Source organism: Vipera berus (genome assembly GCF_964194415.1).
Source record: "Vipera berus genome assembly, chromosome: 5".
Taxonomy (NCBI): domain Eukaryota; kingdom Metazoa; phylum Chordata; class Lepidosauria; order Squamata; family Viperidae; genus Vipera; species Vipera berus.
In genome coordinates this window covers 94060560-94080467 of record NC_138207.1, presented here as the reverse complement: position 1 = coordinate 94080467, position 19908 = coordinate 94060560, and the positions used below count along the sequence as shown (strand labels likewise).

At 42.8% G+C, this 19908-nt stretch overlaps 1 protein-coding gene across 8 annotated transcripts in view; it reads right to left on the bottom strand.

The window, feature by feature from the left end:
- Positions 1-2184: 2184 nt before the first annotated feature.
- The window catches only part of ZSWIM8 (zinc finger SWIM-type containing 8), a 77842-nt gene continuing 60118 nt past the window's right edge, over positions 2185-19908 (bottom strand). For 4 of the 8 annotated variants that reach the window (XM_081328352.1, XM_081328354.1, XM_081328355.1 and 1 more), the window contains 8 exons: positions 19526-19815; positions 16243-16466; positions 14494-14976; positions 13430-13598; positions 7436-7609; positions 5887-6006; positions 4736-4914; positions 2185-3194 (listed from right to left, as the gene is read on the bottom strand). In XM_081328352.1, the coding sequence (XP_081184478.1) occupies positions 2991-3194; positions 4736-4914; positions 5887-6006; positions 7436-7609; positions 13430-13598; positions 14494-14976; positions 16243-16466; positions 19526-19815 (1843 nt within the window). In that variant the 3' untranslated portion in view covers positions 2185-2990. Of the gene's footprint in view, positions 3195-4735; positions 4915-5886; positions 6007-7435; positions 8152-13429; positions 13599-14493; positions 14977-16242; positions 16467-19525; positions 19816-19908 lie in introns of those variants that run through there. The other 4 variants (XM_081328353.1, XR_014026515.1, XM_081328357.1 and 1 more) reach the window with 4 other exon arrangements.

Sequence of the window (19908 nt, the reverse complement as noted above, 5' to 3'; positions counted from 1 at the left end):
CCCAGCAATTCTGGTTTATCCAACAATTCTGTGGTTACTTTTATTACACCAGTACAATAATTATATCCTTGAATGTGGCTACAATTGTACTGTCTGTAAAATTTAACCTGGACCAATTGCTTCAATTATCTGATTTTAATTTTACAGGGGTTTATATGAAATAGAAATGACTCAATTACTGTACTGTGTCAACTTGCAGAACTCCAGCCATAAGTGTAATACAAAACCCTCCCCTTTTATTAAGATGGCAGCTTTTGCATCATTCCTCGGGCAGGATAGGGCCTTGAGGTGGGGATGCATCAACAGCTCTTTTCCGCCATATGCACAAGATCCACAATTAATAACAATGTGTCTAATGCAATGGTATTATAAACCTTTCAAGGGATTATAGCCTGAATAAGGATCATGTAGGAAAGAGGAAAGACAGCAATGTGAGATAACTACACTGCACTAACAATTTAAGGAAGGATCTATTGCTCTGAAGTACTGTATAAACATCCCCTATCCTGGCTTTGAATCTCACTCAGAGATGACATTCATCAGGACTAATTCCAAAATGGGACTCATGGAAACAAATCAGCCCATCGCCCACCATGCAACGACTGCCTTTCAGCCTTCTGGCAATCTCCTGGCTGCCTACTCTGCTACACCTGCCCCCCTCCTACCTTCTTGCCCCCCAGTTTATTCCTGCTTTTTCATTCGTCTCTTTCTGTGACAGTGACGGAGGACTTCCTTCACCTCCCCTTGTCCTCTGCATAGAGAAACTTCCAAGCAACTCCTCCCGTCCCACTGCCACAACCCCTTCAAGGGCAAAGAAATTAACACCTTTAAGGGGCCATACATTATATGTAATTTTTTCAAAACCCAAAAGGAAAGAGTTGGGAATGGGGGTGATTTTTTTTTTTAAAAAAATAAGGCACTCTTGCAGAAATGGAAACTTTAAAAAAATGGTTTTCAAACATTAAAATGTGTGTTGTGGGGAAATATACCATGACGCAAACTGATTTGGAATTCTTAATCCTGCCTGTATGAGCTCAAGGCAAACACAAGCCCCAATGTAGATTGTGCACACTGTGTTTGTACACGGATCCCATCTTCACAGCATTTATGCCAGGTCTTGACTTGCACCTTCAATGGTGGTCTCACCACACCTGCCACCAATACACTGAACTAAGACAATGTTTCTCAACCTCAGCAACTTTGAACTCTGAGAACTTCAACTCCCAGTATGCTGGCTAGGGAATTCTAGGAGTCTTTTTGCAGGCTGACATCAAACAATGCATGACTGGACTAAAGAACTGAAAGCAGACACTGTTGTTTCAATAGAACAGTCATATTTAAAGTCAGCAACGCCAACTATTGCATGATTAAAACAAACAATGCCCAATCATTTGGCAGAGAGGAGATGACAGCTGAGGAAGAAACCAACAAGTTTCAGGATGTAAAGTTTATTTCCCCATTTAGTTAGTGGAAAAACAGTATGAAACACTAGCATCATGTAATATTAAAGAATGCTGAGAATCAGAGGAAGTCCGACGTTACTAGCACACAACTTTTTTCTGATTGAGGGCTAAAAAGCGGCTGAGGCCGAGACACATTAAATTTCACTTAAGTTTATTTAAATGTAAATTTAATCTATTTAATTAGTTAATATGATTATTCCCCATATATTTAATAATTGACTAGTTCACATCAGATAAGACATAACTATGAGGAAATTTAAGGTTAACAAAATCCACATGAGCTGGATGAATTAAATAAATCTAGCCCTCCCCCAGGCTAGGCTGAACCAGGAAAATTGAAGTCAGGCAAAATTTGGTGTTCACAAAATGCATAACCAAGTTTACTGGATTAACTACCACCAGATGAAGTTGTGGGCATTTAATAATGTATGTGTTTTAGCAAAAGCCATTAACCATGAGAGCTGAATGGGACCTCCAGCTTCAGGGCGATACATGCCTGAATTTCAGTTGCTCGTGGACAAGCAGGCGATGAGAATCTTCCTATCTTTAAGACCCAAGTTTCTTTATTACTTTGTGGTGAGAGGTTGTGTGGTTCAAAGATCGTTGGGACAAGACCAGATTTCAGTACTTTTTCAGTTCTTTGCAAAAATTCCTACTCTAAGGCACTCTTAGTTCTTTGTTTTAGATGTCAGCATGATAAACAGAAATATGGAGAAAAGAGTCAGTCTAAGAAAATGAGGGTTTTAATTGGGAAACTGAAACAAGGAATAAGAAACTGAGTACAGGAGAGCTAACATCTCAGCCAAAGGAACGTGACTGTACAACTCGGAGCCATTCTGGGTAGAACATCCTATGTCGTCTGAAGAGGAGGCCCTCAGATACTATCTAAGAGCAAAGAAATCGTACCAGCCAGTTCCGTACTTGCTGAGGCCAGGTGCTTCCAGTGGTGTCTTTGCCCATCCAAACAGGTAAGCTGTGCTGGATGAGGGACCTTTTCCAGGCTCAGCTTCTCTACTGTGGCAGGAAGTAGGAAGGAACTGCGATGGAGGAAACCTGGATGAGCAGAAAACAAACTTTGCCTCTGCTGGCCCGATAATGGCTGAAATTTTAAGAACCGTATAGAAAGTAGTATACATATTTATAAATGCCAAAATAAATATTATAAAGAAAACAGGCTCGATCCTACCCCTAACATGCATGCATACACGCCCAGCAAGAGAGAGAGAAAGGCGGAAATGATGTTCATTTATAAAGACATCCCTATACAGGAAAAAGACTAAAACTGTCGACCAGTGATCATCCAGCTCCCCCTCTCTCTCATTCATTCACTCACGCACACGCATACACACACACACACACACACACAGCGCTTCCTTGCCTTCACTTGCTGGGGAGGAGAGAGAAAGGGAAGTAGAACACAGCCACAGCCACATGGACAAGGAATGTCATGGTAGAAATACATTGAATCAGTGGTTTCCCATAGCTAAAATTAAAAAGATCCCATAAGGAAGGATGGAAGATGGGGCATCAGGGTGAAAAGGTAGTCATTTCCAGAGAGACCCGTTGCCACAGATCCTTGGTCTGTTTGCTGCGTTTCAGATTCTGAAGGATGTCATTGAACTGCATCATGCCCATAGGAGTCAGGCAGAAGGCGCTTCGGGCGCTGCGAATGGCATTCACAAAGTCATCGTAGTCCGCTGGAGTGAGATGGATCAGACGATGATGGATGTACTTGGGAAAACCAAGATAAAACAGGGATGAAATACAGTTTCTGATGGAACAATCCATTTTATAATGCCTTCCCTCTATGAGGAGCCATAGGAATCTAGATTTTTTTTAAAAAAATCCCATTTATATCCCGCCCTTCTCCAAAGACTCAGCTTACAATCTAAGAAGCACAAATCAATGTGCTTAGCAATAGCCTTCATTCTATGTATATGCCTGCTTATTAGGGCTTTCCCCACCCCCCACCCCAAGCAGCATTATAACAAAGTCAGCTTATTGCCCCCAACAATCTGGATCCTCATTTTACCTACCTCGGAAGGATGGAAGGCTGAGTCAACCTTGAGCCTGGTGGGACTCAAACCTGCACTAATTGCAGGCAGCTGGTGTTACTTAAGGAGGCATTAGCCCACTGCTCCACCAAGGCCTTATTACGGTTCCCAATTGTATAGATAAATATAGATATTTATAGATAAATGCCAAGACAGTTCAATGGTCCATCTTCTTCTTACACTACATTTCTCTCACCCTTATCCAAAATGCTCAAAGTGACCCAGTCCCTCCCAACTGTACAGTTAGTCTCATAGCTACTTTGGGTAAATACCTGGGTAGATGATGAAATAATGGGCAAACATACGAATCAATCCTAAAGTACTAATGGGTGGGCAGAAATCTAAAGCTAGGTCTTGGCCATCACAGTTCTCTATCACCTGAGATCCCACCTCAGAAAAAGAGATGACAGGAAGAGCTAGCAGAGGGAAGAATAAAGATGCTTTAAGACAGGGGTCCCCCAACCTATGGGCTGGGGCCCACTACCAGGCCGGGCCTTACTAGCGCCCGTGGACCCATTTGCGCATGTTCGCAGGGCTAGCCGCGATGGTGGCTAGCTCCTGCGCAATATGCAAACAGGGCCACTAGCCCTGTGTGGGTGCACGCAACCCCATTCACACGCAGCCCTGTTTAAGCATGCGCGCAAACACAAATTTCCCAGCTGCTCCCTTTCCCAGCATGAAAAGGTTGGTGACCTCTGCTTTAAGACAAAGTCAACTCCTGGTAATTTCCATGGAGGTATCCCTCTAGTTTTCTTGGCAGTAATACAGAATTGGATTAACTAGCCTGCTGTGCCTCTCTGTTGTACTCCTCCAACAACTACTGAGGCTCAATCTTGCTAAGCCCCCAAGTTCGAAGAGGGCTTATCCACATGCCAGGTTTGGGGGAGAAAGGCTTTGTGAGAAGTAGAAGGAAAGCCAAGTGAAAGATCTCCCAATGAATCAACAAGTAACCTGTACTGTCTGACCAAATTTTTCCCACAAAATCAGAGGTGGAATCACAAAGTCCCTCTTCTGGTAGTCCTTCAGAAAAATGGGAAGGTTGGGAAAACCGATACGAAAAAACTGCTGCCTTAATCAGCTTACAACTGATCTCACTTAATTATGTTTCACAACAGCCATATTGCTCCATTCTCCAAAAAGAGGGAGAACGTTTAAGTTCACAAAGCTTCCTAGATAAAGCAACCAACTTTCACCATTAAGAAGAAAGGCCATGCATACCTGAATATACGCCTGCTGGCACCTCTGCACCAACTGATGAAAGGCAGGTGTGCGCAAGTGGTTGTGGACATGGGCAGGGTTGAGTCTCTGCAGGGACTCCATGATGATCTCTTGCAGCACAAAAGGACTCAGGACTCCCTTGGCTGCACCAACACAAAACTGATGTACGTAGTTCACACCTGCAAAGAGGAAAGGCAGTTACGAAAGTAACTGTGAAAGTCAGGCATAGGAAATAAGTCCCTGTGTTCGAGTGAGTGAGGGATTGAGTGAGTGAGTCAGAGATGTTCCTTTTCTGAAAGGAGAACAAAGCCAGCAGCTATCTTGGAGACTGTACCCAAGAAAAGGGGATAAGATCTATTATCAATTTTTTTCAACCATTGGCAATTAAAATAACGCGGGATAGGATCTACAGAGAGCCACTTGATGCCAAAGGCAACCAGCTTTAAATTCTCTTTTTAACTTTAAGACCCCTGTACCATAAATAACATTTTAAAAAAAACAGCTGCCAACTTATTACATTGAAGATCTCAAGCTGGAAAATTTATTTATTTATTTATTATTTATTATTGGGACTTATATGCTGCCCTATCTCCCGAAGGACTCAGGGCGGCTAACAACAATAACATACAATAAATACAGAAGTTAAAATTAAAATTAAAAGCCCCTGTAGAATAAATAAAAATTAAAAATTAATTAAAATTAAAATAAATTAAAAATTAGAGTTAAAAATTGAAAACATAATTAAAATCCCTGTCAGTCCAGGTCAGCCAGGTGGAAAAGGAGTGTTTTGAGGCCGCGGCGAAAGGACTGGAGATCCGGGGCCATCCGAAGCTCAGGGGGGAGCTGGTTCCATAAGGCTGGCGCTCCCACAGAGAAGGCCCTCCCCTTGGGGGTCGCCAGCCGACATTGTCTAGCCGACGGTACCCTGAGGAGGCCTTCTCTGTGTAAGCGTACTGGGCGATGGGAAGTCGTTCCCGGCAGCAGAACGACTAGAAGCACCCTTAATTTGCACTGACTACTTTTTCACCACAGAATCAGTGGCTCTAGCAATTTTAGGCAGTAAGTTACAACACTCTAGATGCGCACAGGCGGGAGACCCACCTTGGGATGCATTTCTCCCCCCTTCACATTAGGGTGTCTGTGGAACTTACCTAATTTGGCCGCTAGTCCGAGGAGCCACTTCACATCTTCTGTGTAGGGGGGGCTGCGTGAGAAATTGTTGGGGTGGTCATTGTGAGCCCTGCGTCCAAGCATCTCCAACGCCAGCATCCCTGAAGGGGGGGAGCAAATTTAACCCTCAAGTGGGCCAAAGGTTTCCTCACTCACACTTCCCACTTCCCACACAGAGAGCAGTTTGAGCCAACAACCTTTTTGGCCTTCATCTTGTTAAAATGTAAACATTAATTTTAAAGCTCCCTGCACCATGGAAAAAGGTTGGAAAAGCAACCTGTGGGACAATTTGTAGCAAAGAAAAGCCATATGGGGAAGAAGCTAAATTAGCAGAGTATTGGTTTCTTTCTTTTAGAAAAGGAAGAACCTTGGCACTCTGCAAAGCTTAAGATTAAAGACTGGAAAGAGTAATAAAGGTTTGGCACGAGGGTCAGTCTCTTTTTGCCTTCTTTGGTATTGGTAATTAAAAAGAATTCCCAGGAGAATCTTCTTCCCACATTAATTTCTTGTTAGAAATTTATAAGGCGGTCCAGATCTATAGCAGACAATCAGACAATACAGCTGAACACCCAAAAATATACCAACGCTAAAAGAAAAACAGTCAAAAGGCAACCCAAGTACAAGACCTGCCCGCCCGTTCTGTTCCAAAACCTGGGAAAAGAACCAGATTCTCAGAGCTCTTTTGCACATGGCTGGACATCTGTGTGCTTTTCTAAACAACGGGTACCGCAACAGAGAAGCCCTCCCGGCTCCTGTTCATGGATGAAAGCATGTGACCTTTGCCCAATCATACAGGAGCTATGGGAGATGGAAAGTCCTTTAAATAACCAGGTCCCATGCCGTGAAAGGCTTCGTAGGTGACAAGCAGCACCTTGAATTGCACCTGGAAGACAAGTGGTGGCTCGCGGACCAAAGGTGTCACATGGGTCTGTTGAGATGCACCTCATACCTGCCTGTGCTGCAGCATTCTCGACCAGTTGTATCTTCCAAGTGGTTATCAAGGGCAGCCCCACGCATAGCACGTTGCAATAGTCCATGCCTGTTGGACTTCATTATCACTCTAAGAAGGAGTGAAACTCACTGGCCATATTTATCATTGTTTGAGAACACTGAGAAATGCCAACTGTCCAGAGCAGTGAATCAAGACAGCCAGAGTTTTTCAGAACTAAGGAAGATGCATTTTTTAATGTCCTGAAGCCAGGTTGAATACACTGATCGCTTGCGATCCATTTGGTCTATGGCCCTCAATTTAAGACTGCTTTCTGGTCTCCCGGAGTTGGAAGATCAATGAACAAATTGTTAACAAATACAATTTCCTGCAACTATAATTAATCCCATGTCTCTTTTCATCCCCCCTGAATTATTTATTCACCAGTAATCTGCTCGCCGGCCTAAACCAGGGAATCTAAACTTTCATCCACAAATGGCAGGACAGGCAGGCCTTTCCTGGGAGCCGTTAATAGATACGCATCACTTTTGCTCTTAATGCCGGCAGAAAACATTGAAAGAATCACCATTTGTGGTCCTTACCCACTCGGTAGGCAGAATGAAGGTAGTGCAATCCTTGAGCACTGACCGGCTGGCTGTGTTGTTCATCTTCAGAAGGAAAGCCCCCTGTCACAAGGGAGCTGGGCTGAGAAGACAAGCTTGTTAAGGAAGTCCCTTGAATTGCTGGGAACGTAGACCCTGCGTGAACACTTCCTACTGGAGAGAAGAAAGACCCGTATAAAGGGGAGGAATCAAAGACATCGGCTACAGGATTTCAGCTATCATCTGCCTGGATACAGGTCAGGGATTAATATTAATTAACCTGGTGGAAACATAGTAGCAGAGAACAAACAAACTGGGTTATAACACTGTAGGCCTGATCATTTTAAAAGTGGACGTATTTCCCTAATTTTTTTGGAAGTTTCCCAACACTTGAGCCTTTCTATATCCTCTCTCATTTTGCATAATATTGCCCAAAGGCAAAAAATACACCAAAAGAGCCCATGTCCCAGCTCCCCACTGGGAACGATAGAACTTCCACTCTCTATACGAGTACTTCTAAATAACAGCTAACATGTCATATTCTATTTAAACAGAGTGGAATAGTTAAATCCTAAAGGCACAATGTCAATTAATACTTGTTTAATTACACAGAAATTTATGAGAGGGGGAGGCTAATTGACTCACAGTTTTTATGTAGTGTTCCAGATAACATCTCATGACATATTCTTGCAACATCAAAAAGTAAGAAAGACAACCTGGCAACATAGATGAAAATAGGAACTCATGGAATTCAGTTATGTCAGGCCATCAGACAAATGCAGATAGAAGGCCCAGTTCTTACTACTGAAGGACAAGAAAAAGGAAGACTGAGACCAACATCTCAGGGGAAATGACAAAGGTCAGGAAGCCACGGCAGGCTGGAGACTTATCAATAGGAAAGAAGAGAAAACATATGAAGGCAGATATTCCAGGTGTTCAGGACGTCCTTATAGTAATCACTGTCCATGTGCTACTCTGTTGACACGCATGGAACATTGTGCATTCTTTGGGGAGACATTTATAGATGTGTGGGTTATTTGAGGAAAGAAATTTTATTCCATTTAAGTAAGAATTTAAGTAAGTAAATGTTGGGATAGAAACAATTATTTTTTAAGGTAAAGGTAAAGGTTCCCCCGCACATGCGTGCTAGTCCTTTCTGACTCTAGGGGCCGGTGCTCATCTCCGTTTCAAAGCCAAAGAGCCAGCGCTTGTCCGAGGACGTCTCCGTGGTCATGTGGCCGGCGTGACTAGACGCCAAAGGCGCACGGAACGCTGTTACCTTCCCACCGTAGTGGTCCCTATTTTTCTACTTGCATTTTTATGTGCTTTCGAACTGCTAGGTTGGCAGAAGCTGGGATGAGTAACAGGCGCTCACTCTGTCAGGCGGCACTCGGGATTCGACCCGCCAAACTGCCGACCTTCTGATCGACAAGCTCAGTGTCCTAACCCACTGAGCCACTGTGTCCCTTATTATTTTTTACATATCACTAAAATCCTGAAAACTTGAAATCCAAAGAAGCAGTTCTAGTTTTTAACCTGAACTCAATACTACTTATGGACTAGGTGAATTGATTCAGATTAGACAGTGGTATAAAACACTTCCTGACAAAATTTTTAACTTAGATCTACTTTCTAGGTAACAGAATGGAAGGAGATTGAGCATCTTACAACAAACCTGTAATACACAAAAGACACTTATTTTTAAGTAGCTTTATTTTATTCGTTTACTCATTAATTTGTATAAAAATCTATTTTTCATCTATCACCACATTCCATTAGTTTGCAAATACTTGAAGGAACACCAATCAAGTGACCTTATGTGAGTAAGCAGATAAAATTCTTCATACACATAGGAAATGAGGGTGATACAATAGAAACAGAAATTAAAATGCTGAATTTAAATACATTTCTGGACTTGATATAAAGTCAAATTACAGCTTACAATTTGAGTGCTGTACAGTGTAGATTTCTGCCCAAAACCAACACCAAGAATAATATCCAAGACCAAGTTAAACTGAGTTTTTGGCTCATGGTGAAATTTACTAGCATATTTATAAAATATTTATAAATTTATAAATGTTGATAAATTATTTACTACAACTTACCAATAAGTGCAAAAGTCCCTATCAGACCTTAAAATGTTTCTGCAACTTAAAATGATTTTTTTCCTCTTTTTTTGGAATTTTTCCTTCACTGGGGAGCGACAGACACTTTGAAAACATTTCATTAATCTGAAACAGGGTTAGAAAGTGGCTTACTGCTTCCCCAAGAATGAAGATCTGCCTTTTAAAACATTTCTGTTCACATCTATGACTTGGCACTAAAACCAGTATACATGTGGGACTTAACATCAATCAAATTAAAGCAATTTCATCTGTATTTTCTTGTTTTGTTCCATTATCTATATAAGACTGGAGACGTTCTCTGCAACAGTGGAGAGGCTGATGGGAAAAGAACGTATTCACATATTGTAGAGTTCCTGTTCAATTTTCTATTTTTCCCTTCTTTTCAGATAATTAAAATCTAGCCTAGAAAAAGCATCAAGTATAACTTAGTCTCTGAGAATGTGTGTGTTTTTCATATATTGCTGGCATTGCCTCTCTCAAATGTTCTGCCTTCTTCTGGTATTTATGATGCACTTTTTCAATTAGTCACTCTTATAGAATGGTATATTTCAATCATTATATTTTAAAATTTTGTAATAATTTTCTGTATTCCAAGAAAAATGTTTAAGTATGTTGCTTGTACTATCTTTAGGTTAAATCATTTTGTTTTGAGCATGTCTCCTTTTCTTCAGGAAAAACAGTGTGTGTGTGTGTGTGTGTGTGTGTGTGTGTGTGTGAGAGAGAGAGAGAGAGAGAGAGAGAGAGAGAGAGAGAAAGAGAGAGAGAGGGAGGGAGGGAGAACACTCTTGTCTTAAGGTTTCACAGATCAGTGTTTCCAGGTGAAATGGGCAATCTATAGATAGCAAAGTCCTTTTGGGTACTTGCCAAGGACAGACAACATTTTTGGACTTCTGGCTATTTTTGGGAGCCTGAGACAGAAATAAGACACCATCACAAAAGGGCTGTTATTAGGTCCAAGAACCCTGGGATCAAGGTAGTTATAACTGCTTTGGGGATTGTTTCTGTTCCTGCTGTTGAAATCAGTAAAGTGATGGGAACATAACTTCAATCTCCAACTCTGAAATTGACTTACTGAAATTCACATTAAATCTCTAGAACATCTCTTAAACATGAATGCAAATGGGATGGGAAAGTAGAGCTCGGGGCTGGAGTGTAAACACAGATAGTCTTGGGCATATGAATTTCTGTCACTAAGTGACATCAAGTGACCCCATTACTTCAAATCATAGAATAGAACTGGAAGGGACCTTGGAGGTCTTCTAGTCCATCCCCCTGCTCAAGCAGGAGAACCTATACCGTCTCAGGCAGGTGAATGTCTAGCCTCTTCTTAAAAATCTCCAGTGATGGAGCACCCACAATTTCTGGGGATAAGCTGTTCCACTGGTTGGTTGTCCTCACTGTCAGGAAGTTTCTCCTTAATTCCAGGTTGCTTCTCTCTTTGATCAGTTTCCAACCATCGTTCCTCGTCCTTCCCTCTGGTGCTTTGGAAAACAACCTGGCCTCCTCAGCCTTGTGGCAGCCCCTCAAGATACTGGAACATTGCTATCATGTCTCCCCTACTTCTTCTTTTCTTTAGACTAGCCAAACCCAAGTCCCATAGCTGTTCTTCGTATGTTTTAGTCTCCAGGCTTTTAATCATCTTTGTTGCTCTTCTCTGAATTTTTCCCAAATTCTCAACATCTTTTTTTGTGATATGGTGACCAAAACTGGCTGCAGTATTCCAGGTGTGATCATACTAGGGTTTTATAAAGCGGTGCTAATACTTTGCATGATCTTGATTCTATGCCTGATTATACAACCCAGGATTGTATTAGCTTTTTTAGCTGCTGCTGCACACTGCTGGCTCACAGTCATCATCCACTAGGACTCCAAGGTCTCTTTCACAGTTATTGTTTTTAAGCCAGATCTCACCTAATCTGTAAAAACCTTTGGGTTTTTTTCTGACTAATTGTAAGATTTTGCTTTTCTCCGCACTGAAACTCATTCTGTTGGATAAGGCCCATTGTTCAAGTTTGTCAAGATCTTTTTGGATCCTGAGTTTGTCTTCTGGGGCATTGGCTACTCCTGTCAGTTTGGTATCATCTGCAAATTTGATGAGTTCCCCTTCAATTCCCTCATCTAAGTCATTGATGAAGACATTGAAGAGTACTGGGTCTAAGACGGAACCTTGTGGTACCCCACTGCTTACTTCTCTCCATGTGGATGTGGTGCCATTGAGGACTACTCGTTGAGTACAGTTTGTCAGCCAGCTACAGATTCATCTGGTGGTGATGTTGTCTATTGCACCTTTTCCTAGTTTACTAAGGACTAGGTTGCAGTCTACTTTGTCAAATGCCTTACTAAAATCTAAGTATACTGCGGCCACTGCGTTTCGCTGGTCTACTAGTTTAGTCAGTATCCTGATCATTAAATGGGAAGACGCAGGAGTCGCAGGCAAACAGGCTAGTGAGAGCTGTGGGTGGGTGTCATGGGTGGGTGCTAGGGAGTGAGGGGAAGTGCCATAGGCCAGGGGTGTCAAACTCGCAACGTCATGTGACGTGTCGCAACGTATCATGACTTCTTCCCCATTACCATAGCTGGGGTGGGTGCGGTTTTGGCATGATGCATATGGCCGATGGGCTGGCAGTTTGACATCCCTGCCATAGGCAGAGGAAATGCTCGAAGTGAGTGATGGCCCAGAACAAATTTTGATCATGTGGCCAATGACCAGAACTTTAAGAACCAGTTACAAGTCCATTGGTGGAGCAGTGGGCTAATGCCTCCTTAAGTAACACCAGCTGCCTGCAATTAGTGCAGGTTCGCATCCCACCAGGCTCACCATACCACTTAGCCTTCCATCCTTCCGAGGTAGGTAAAATGAGGACCCAGATTGTTGGGGGCAATAAGCTGACTTTGTAAAAATGCCGCTTGGGGTGTGTGTGAAAGCCCTAATAAGCAGGCATATACATAGAATGAAGGCTACTGCTAAGCTTGTAAGCCGTCCTGAGTCTTCAGAGAAGGGCGGGATATAAATGGAATTAAAATAAATAAATAAATAAAAACTTTTTCAGTGCTGTCATAACTCTGAACACTTGCTAAACAAATGGACATACCCAAGGACTACCTGTATTGCTCCCAAAGTCCCTTCATATCATTAAATGAGAGGCTTTGTCCTCTGACTCTGCACTGCTTCTTGCGAATAAGGCCTGACTGGGGGTCTGAGTAAGGCATGCTGTCCTTTTTCCTCATTTTGCACTTCAAGCATTTGGTGCCTTAGTGCAAGGGTCTCTGGAACCAGGCAAGGGGGAGGTATCTCCTGTGGCTTAGGGTCTTTAGGCAACATCCAGTTCCAACAACTGCTTCCAGCTGCAAACTCCTCCATGTTTGCATTGAAAGCACAATAGTTTGCCTAAGTGCTCCCACTGCTCGTTCCACTTCTCTTCTCTCTTTCCCCCCCACCCCTAAGCACCAGCACCACGCTTATTCCCTGCCTTACACTTTATTATAAGGATGCTGAACGATCTGCAGCCTAATGTAAAATGACCAGTTGCAAATTATAGTTTGTGATTAGCCACATTGCCAATGGAAGCCATTCTGTAATTATAACTGCAACACTGGAAAAAACTAAATACAGCCCCCAAACATTCAAAACATGAGAAAATCTGACAATTGTAACTAAACCGCCAAGAAAAAGGCAACAACATGGTGAAGGTTTACCATTATTATTTAACATACACCCTCGCTGGTTGTAGTCACAGGAGTAGATGTTGGAAATTAAATGTCAAGAGGTTTCCACACTTGAAGTCATACTACAGTATTGTAATATTGCAATAATCAGTTAGAGAAATTCCTGCTAAACTGTCTTTTCACCTGGCACAGGAATACTCACTTGCTACATTGGAAGACAGAGAGAGCCCTGCCTCAGCGTGGTACGGGTGCATGGCAATCTGTGTCATGGAAGGGACAGCGACTCCTGGGAAAGACACTGCGGCTGCCGCCAAAGACGGAGTAGTTACCGAGTAGGGGTACTGGGCCCCGATGAATGCTGGGTGGACACCCTGCAGAGAAACAGGTTAGAATTGCCTGTTCCTTCACAAAGAGGCAAGACCACATTTTTGGCAGGTGCAGCCAGCCCTTTGCATACCCACAATACTATCTCCTGCACATTATTTGAGTTCTGAACAGGGAAGACGTCCAAACTAAAATATTTTAAAAAGAAAGGTAACGTTTCTTAGGGATGTTACCTAGGAAGCCTTTACCAGGTACATGTGAAAATAATCCATAGTTGCAGGAAGAAACATACTGAGTATATTTTCATAGAAAAATAGCAAGTAAAAATTTATACCACAGCTTTACCAACAGTTTGAAAGTTGTAATTTCAGAAATGTAAGACTTTTTGTTAACACTGACAAAATATAGTACCCATTCTAGTTAGGTAAGGCTAAATCCAACTACTTATGAACAAAAAAAGTGTCCTGGTGCTAATAAGTTACACTCAAGACATTATAAAAGAAAAGAGATTCCGACAGCAATTGGTAGACGAAGCTGGACAATCCATCGGATTGAAACACAGATCAAGTGAAGCTTAGTTCAAGATTGTGCAAGGGGCACTAACGTGACTGTACAATCATCTCTCTAATCTCTCAGATTCTTAGCCTTCGATTGCATTAGAAACATCCAAGGAAAACTCCTCCCAGAAGACTTTTAGGGCAGTGTAGTTGCTATTACTGCTGAGTGTGTGTGTGTGCGTGCTAACGAGAGATTGTTGGAGAACATTTCTTCCCTTGAACAAAAAGGAAACTTTCCTCCCAACGTCCCTGCTCACAAATTGAAAAAGAAATAAAGTGCCATTTCTGCCCAGCCAAGTCCCTGACATCTGCATTGAAAAGTAGATGTGCCATGGTCAAAGTAGTTACTCTAGACTGTTTTTCAAGACGGTTACAAACAACATACCTGTGGATAAGCAGAACCAGGCACTGGAAAGACTGCTGGCCGTGGCATGTGCTGAAGAGGATGGCTGATGTATTGAGGATTGCAAGGAATGTGGGTCTGGAGTGTCGTGTAGGGGTGCAGGCCCTGGGTGTGTGCGTGTGCCATTGCTGGTCCTGCCACAGTGTGCTGCTGGTATATGGTTGACCCCACTGAGATCACAGGCACTACTGTTGCTGCTGCTGTCACCGCAGCAGCCACCGTTACTGTGGCGGATTCTGACGTCACTCTGGTGTCTGGTTGTCCACGGACTGTTTCGCATGACGCCCGGGCTCCGTTTGCACTGCAGCCTGTTGCTCCTTCCCTCTGGGCAAGAGTTCCCCCAACCGTTTGCTCATACAACCAGTACCACTGGTGAGCAACTTCAAACAGAACTTCAGGATAAACTCCACCGCCTTTGGCTGCCTCTTCTACAGCCAAGCAAGCCTTCTCCAACATTAGATTATCCTGCAAATTCAAAAGCTACATTGATTCAAGATATTTTATCGGAGCCTTCGGAAATAACCATTTAGGATCAACTACTAGAATGAAATACAACTAAAGGCTACAAGGCAGCAAAATTAGCAGTACAAAAACAATTAGGCATGGAAAAGGCCAGCTTTCATGCTGCTGAATTACAAAGGGAATAGTTACCTCCCCCTCTGGCTGAACAAAATGAATCAACGATAACTAGTTCCTACAAATTAAAAATATATTGCAATTATGAAAATCTGAAGGAGAATTTTTTAGTGTAATATTCTGCTGAACAAAGTTTGAAGTACAAAACAACCAAATGCTCAGTTTTGTTATCTGCATGAAATTATTAAAGACAGACGTGGAAATGGTTAATCTGCTCATGGTTCCAAAATGTCTACAGATAGTCCTTGGTTTACAACCACGATTGGGACCAGAATTTCCACTGTTAAGCAAGATGTTAAGTGAATCACACCTAATTTTACGCACTTTTTTTACCACAAGTTTTAAGCAAATCACTGCAGTTGTTAAATGAATCATGCAGTTGTTCAGTGGATCCGGCTCCCCCCATTAGTTTTGTTGTAAATGGGAATCAGGTAACCTGAAGATGCCGCAACCACTGTAAATACAAGCCGTTGCCAAGCACCCAAATTGTGATCGGGTGATTGCGGGGATGCTGCAACAGTTCTAAGCCCAAGGACCATTGTAAGTCACTTTTTTCAGTACCACTGTAACTCTGAACTCTGTAAATTTAGGACTATCTGTATTCCATTTCTGAAAAATAAACACACAAACAAGGAAGGCTCTTTTCCAAAGCCTCAGACTCTAATAAATGGCTCTACACGATTTATAACCATTTACTTTTACACAAGAAGCTTTGAAAAAAAATTATATAAAATCACTTTATTCTCCTCAGTGGTTTTATGTATTTGGCTAACTTAGCTGTTCCTTATTTGTTTCAATTCAGTTTATAGAATTATAAAGTTATAAAACAATATGCCAGCAACTAGAGGAAGGACCTTTTTCCTACAACACTGAAGTTGCTAGATAAAGAGTTATAACTTCACTTTCAAGAGATGCAGCTCCAAAGAACTTGAAAACCAGGGAAGATAACTTCTAAACAATATAGTTACTGATATCTTTATTCAAGAAGAACAGTAGCCCATGTTTCAGTCCTATTCCATAATGCCATGAAAAAGTTAGGCAGATGCCTGTACTTGCTAGGTGCTGAGGTGAATCAAAGACTTCTGAATTGCTCACCTGCTCTTTGCACTGGACCAGGGCTCTCTGGATCTCATTGGGGTTCAAGGCATGTGCATGTGGCAAACAACTCAAGGCCAACTCAGCAGCTGATCGCACCATATTGGAATCCCGAGCTCTTGAAGCTCTGTCAGCCAACGATGCCACTTCTGGGGGAGTTAGGTGACCATCCCAGCATTCCACCAAGATATTCAAGGCTGCACTGCCAATCTCCATGGCTTGCCCTAGAGGCCAGAGAAAAGGGCAGAAGAAAATCATCTCAAGGAATCTCAAGGGCTTTTAATTCTTTCCAGTGATGAAATTATTACATTACAAAGGCAAGCATCTTGGACAACATTAAGAACCAGACTGAATAGAGGTCAGAAACAGACAATCTATGGCCCATTTCCTTGCTGCTACCATATGCTTCTTTTTTACAGATCCTGGAAAACTCACATTTCTGTTGCCAAAATTCCACATCTCTTAGCTCTGAATGCAGGCAGATGCTTCTTGCACCTGACCAAATTCTGCCACGTGATCTCCTACATGAGGTGCCTAAAACATGTAACCTAAAACATGTAACTATATTGCCCACTTCTACTAACGTTCACGATGGGTCGGACACGACTTCGCAGCTAACAACAACTAATGTTAGCCTGTCAATTGACTTAGAGCAGATCAGGCCCACCTTTTTCTCTCCCTTTTATGCAGGCGCAAAAGAATTCCTACAGTGTGCCGCTGAAATGCAATAGTCAATCACTGAATTAAAACCATAATTTTCAGTAAGATAGCTGATACAAGAAGTGCTAAATCTCTGACTTAGACTTAAGACACCAAAATTTATTATAGTAGGAAAGAGAGAGCTGAAGAATTGATTTCCATTTCTCTGGTGTCCAGGTAGCAAGTAATACCTACATGCTGTTGCTGCTTCTGCTATTCCAAGCTAACCACACGTGTCAACCTTCAAACGATTCTGTCTGCAGCCATCTTTACTTCGTTTTCGGTTGCCACAGCTATGGGAGTGGGGAGATGTGTTCTTTTAGTTTAGCCATAACAAATACTTTCTTGTGGGAACCAAGGTCAAGCTGCCTAAGTTTGGGGGGACTGGAGCTACCGTTAGAAGTCCGCCAAAGTAGTTAATTGAGGATTGTGATTTATGACAAATGTAGGGGAGTTCAACTTTTACTTTGTAACCTTTGGGGGTGGGAACTTTCAGTCTTGGGTTCATCTTTGTTTGTGCCGATACTAGGCAGCCATTAAAAGTATTCTTTGAGGAAAGCAATTGCCCCAGAGTTCTTATTTCTACTGGTCTCATCTCATCTCATGACACACATACATCTCACAATGCTTTTTCTCACATTGCACAAGAAACTGCATAGGAGATCAGAAGCCTGTTTTCACACCATTCATCCTCACACCAGATGGAGGAAAGCCCAGCTCTGTCCAGGCTGTCTGTATATCTAACAAGCACTCAGCTATGGTATTTACCCACATGCTAAAGAGGAAAGCAAGTGGGCTCATTTCTGCCCATTCAGCCACCTTTTCCCAGGGAAAATCTAGGCCACTGTATTTATTCTTACTTGATACAGGGCAGGAAGTTAACAGAGCAACTTCAGTGGAGGCAGAAAAAACTCCACTTTTCTAACTGTGATTTCCTCAAATCTGCTGGCTGCCTGAGCTTTGTCAAACACAAACTGCAAGTTATTCATGTTAGGATTAGAACTTGATAATATACAAATATCTAAGCATCTTCTAGATGAGCAGTTCTCAATGAGGGGGGGAGAAGAGATAGGGATATCTTAAGGCCACCAGGGGCCCACTGGTGAAAAGCATTTAACAGGGCCACAGCACACAATGAGGGGGCTACAGAAAAGCAAAGGCCATTATACTGCATTTTGGTTGTTGGCAAAAAACCACATCAGTTACTGTCCTGTATCCAGCAATGGGGGTTGAAGAGGGAATCCTCAGGAGAAAAAAATCAGAAGGGGACCACATTGTTCTGGACCAAATATCTTCATTAGTACAGAAAGAGCTAAAGCTTTACAAACTGAATGCTTGGATTGAAAGCTGTTTTTGTTTTACTACACAAGGCCTGTTTGAAAGACTGACAAAAACCAGACTTAGAATGGAAATTCAACGGGGTTCAGGGTGACACAGAGCTATGATGTAAAAATTATTTGAGCAGTGCATGCTTCTCACAATTTTTATATGGTGATCCTATGCAAGGTCATTCTCCCCATTGCTCACACCAATCTTTTTCACAATAAACTATAGCTGTAAATGTGAATGGAGTAATGAATGCTTTTTTCCACTGCGCAATATAGCCTCCAGCAAAAGGATAAAAAAGGGGATATAATAGCTGTTACTTAGAACTTTTTCCACTCTGCAGCCCTTCCTGTGTTGTACAAATTGTGCTAGGACAGCGTTTTACAACCTTTTCGCCCATTGTACCACTTTTAGGATATGGCAACATCCAAATACCACCAGTCGCCTAGCAAGGTGTCAAAAACTTGATGACCAAAAAAAAAGAACGAAAAAAGTGATGAAGTACAGGTAGTCCTCGACTTACAACAGTTCACTTAGTGACTGTTCGAAGTTACAATGGCACTGAAAAAAGTGCCCCCCAAGCCACAGCCGAGCAAGATGCCTGCCTTCCTGGCAGCGCTCTTCCTCCTGTCCAAGGTTTTCATTGTTGTGAGCATTTCTGTTGAGGATTGGCAGCAGGGGTGAGGTGGGGGTGTTTTGTTTTTATTCCCCCTGTCTGCTGGGTGGTTGCAGCAGGTTTTGGTCACTTCACATGACCCTGGGACACTGTGACCGTCATAAATATGAATCAGTTGCCAAGCATCTGAATGTAAATCACAAGACCCTGGAGATGCTGCAACATTCCAGCTGATCGGCGCTTCTTTTGGGCTCAGCAGAAGCACCAGGATCAGCTCTGAGCTCCAGCTGGAGTCTGGCGCCGATCCTGGAGCTTCCACTGAGCCCTGACAGCCCCGAAGAAGTGCTGATCCTGGCGCTTCCGCTGAGCCCTGACAGCCCTGCAGCTCCAGCCATCTCTCAGTCAGGCTTGTGCTGTGCTGCCACCAGTTCAGCTCATTCCCCTCCCCCGCTACCACTTCTCTAGGATGGTCGCGTACCACCTGCCAGGTGCCAATGTACCACAGGTGGCATCCGTACCACTGGTTGAAAAGCCCTGGGCTAGGAAACTACTGATAAGACTTCCAGAGCACCAGAAGGAAGGGCTTCTTAAAAATAAGACAGATATGTTGCGTGGAACAGCTCAAGCAGATACTATTCCCACCTGTGATCCAAGAGACATGAGAGGAATAAGTCCGAGAGAGCCAGTTTGGCGAGACAAAGTTGTGCAGTCCCAACGCATAGAGTCCAATTTCAAAGGCGCAGAGGTGAAGGTTACGATGAGGCCCTTGGTGGCCACCACTAGAAGATGGGTGGGTGAAAATGGAGGTGCTGCTGTTTCCCCCAGCCTTAATGAGAACAGTCTTGGCCAGCTCAAAATAAAAGTGAGCAGCTGCCTCCGAGGGCTGATTTGGGACGTGGGGGGCATGGCTCTCCGGTCGCCTGCCCTTGTATCTGAAGAGAGAAAAATAAAATAGCCGTTAAACAAGTTGAAATGAAACCCAAATAAAATACTTGTGAGCTATCTCCAAAAGATGATAAAGCTCC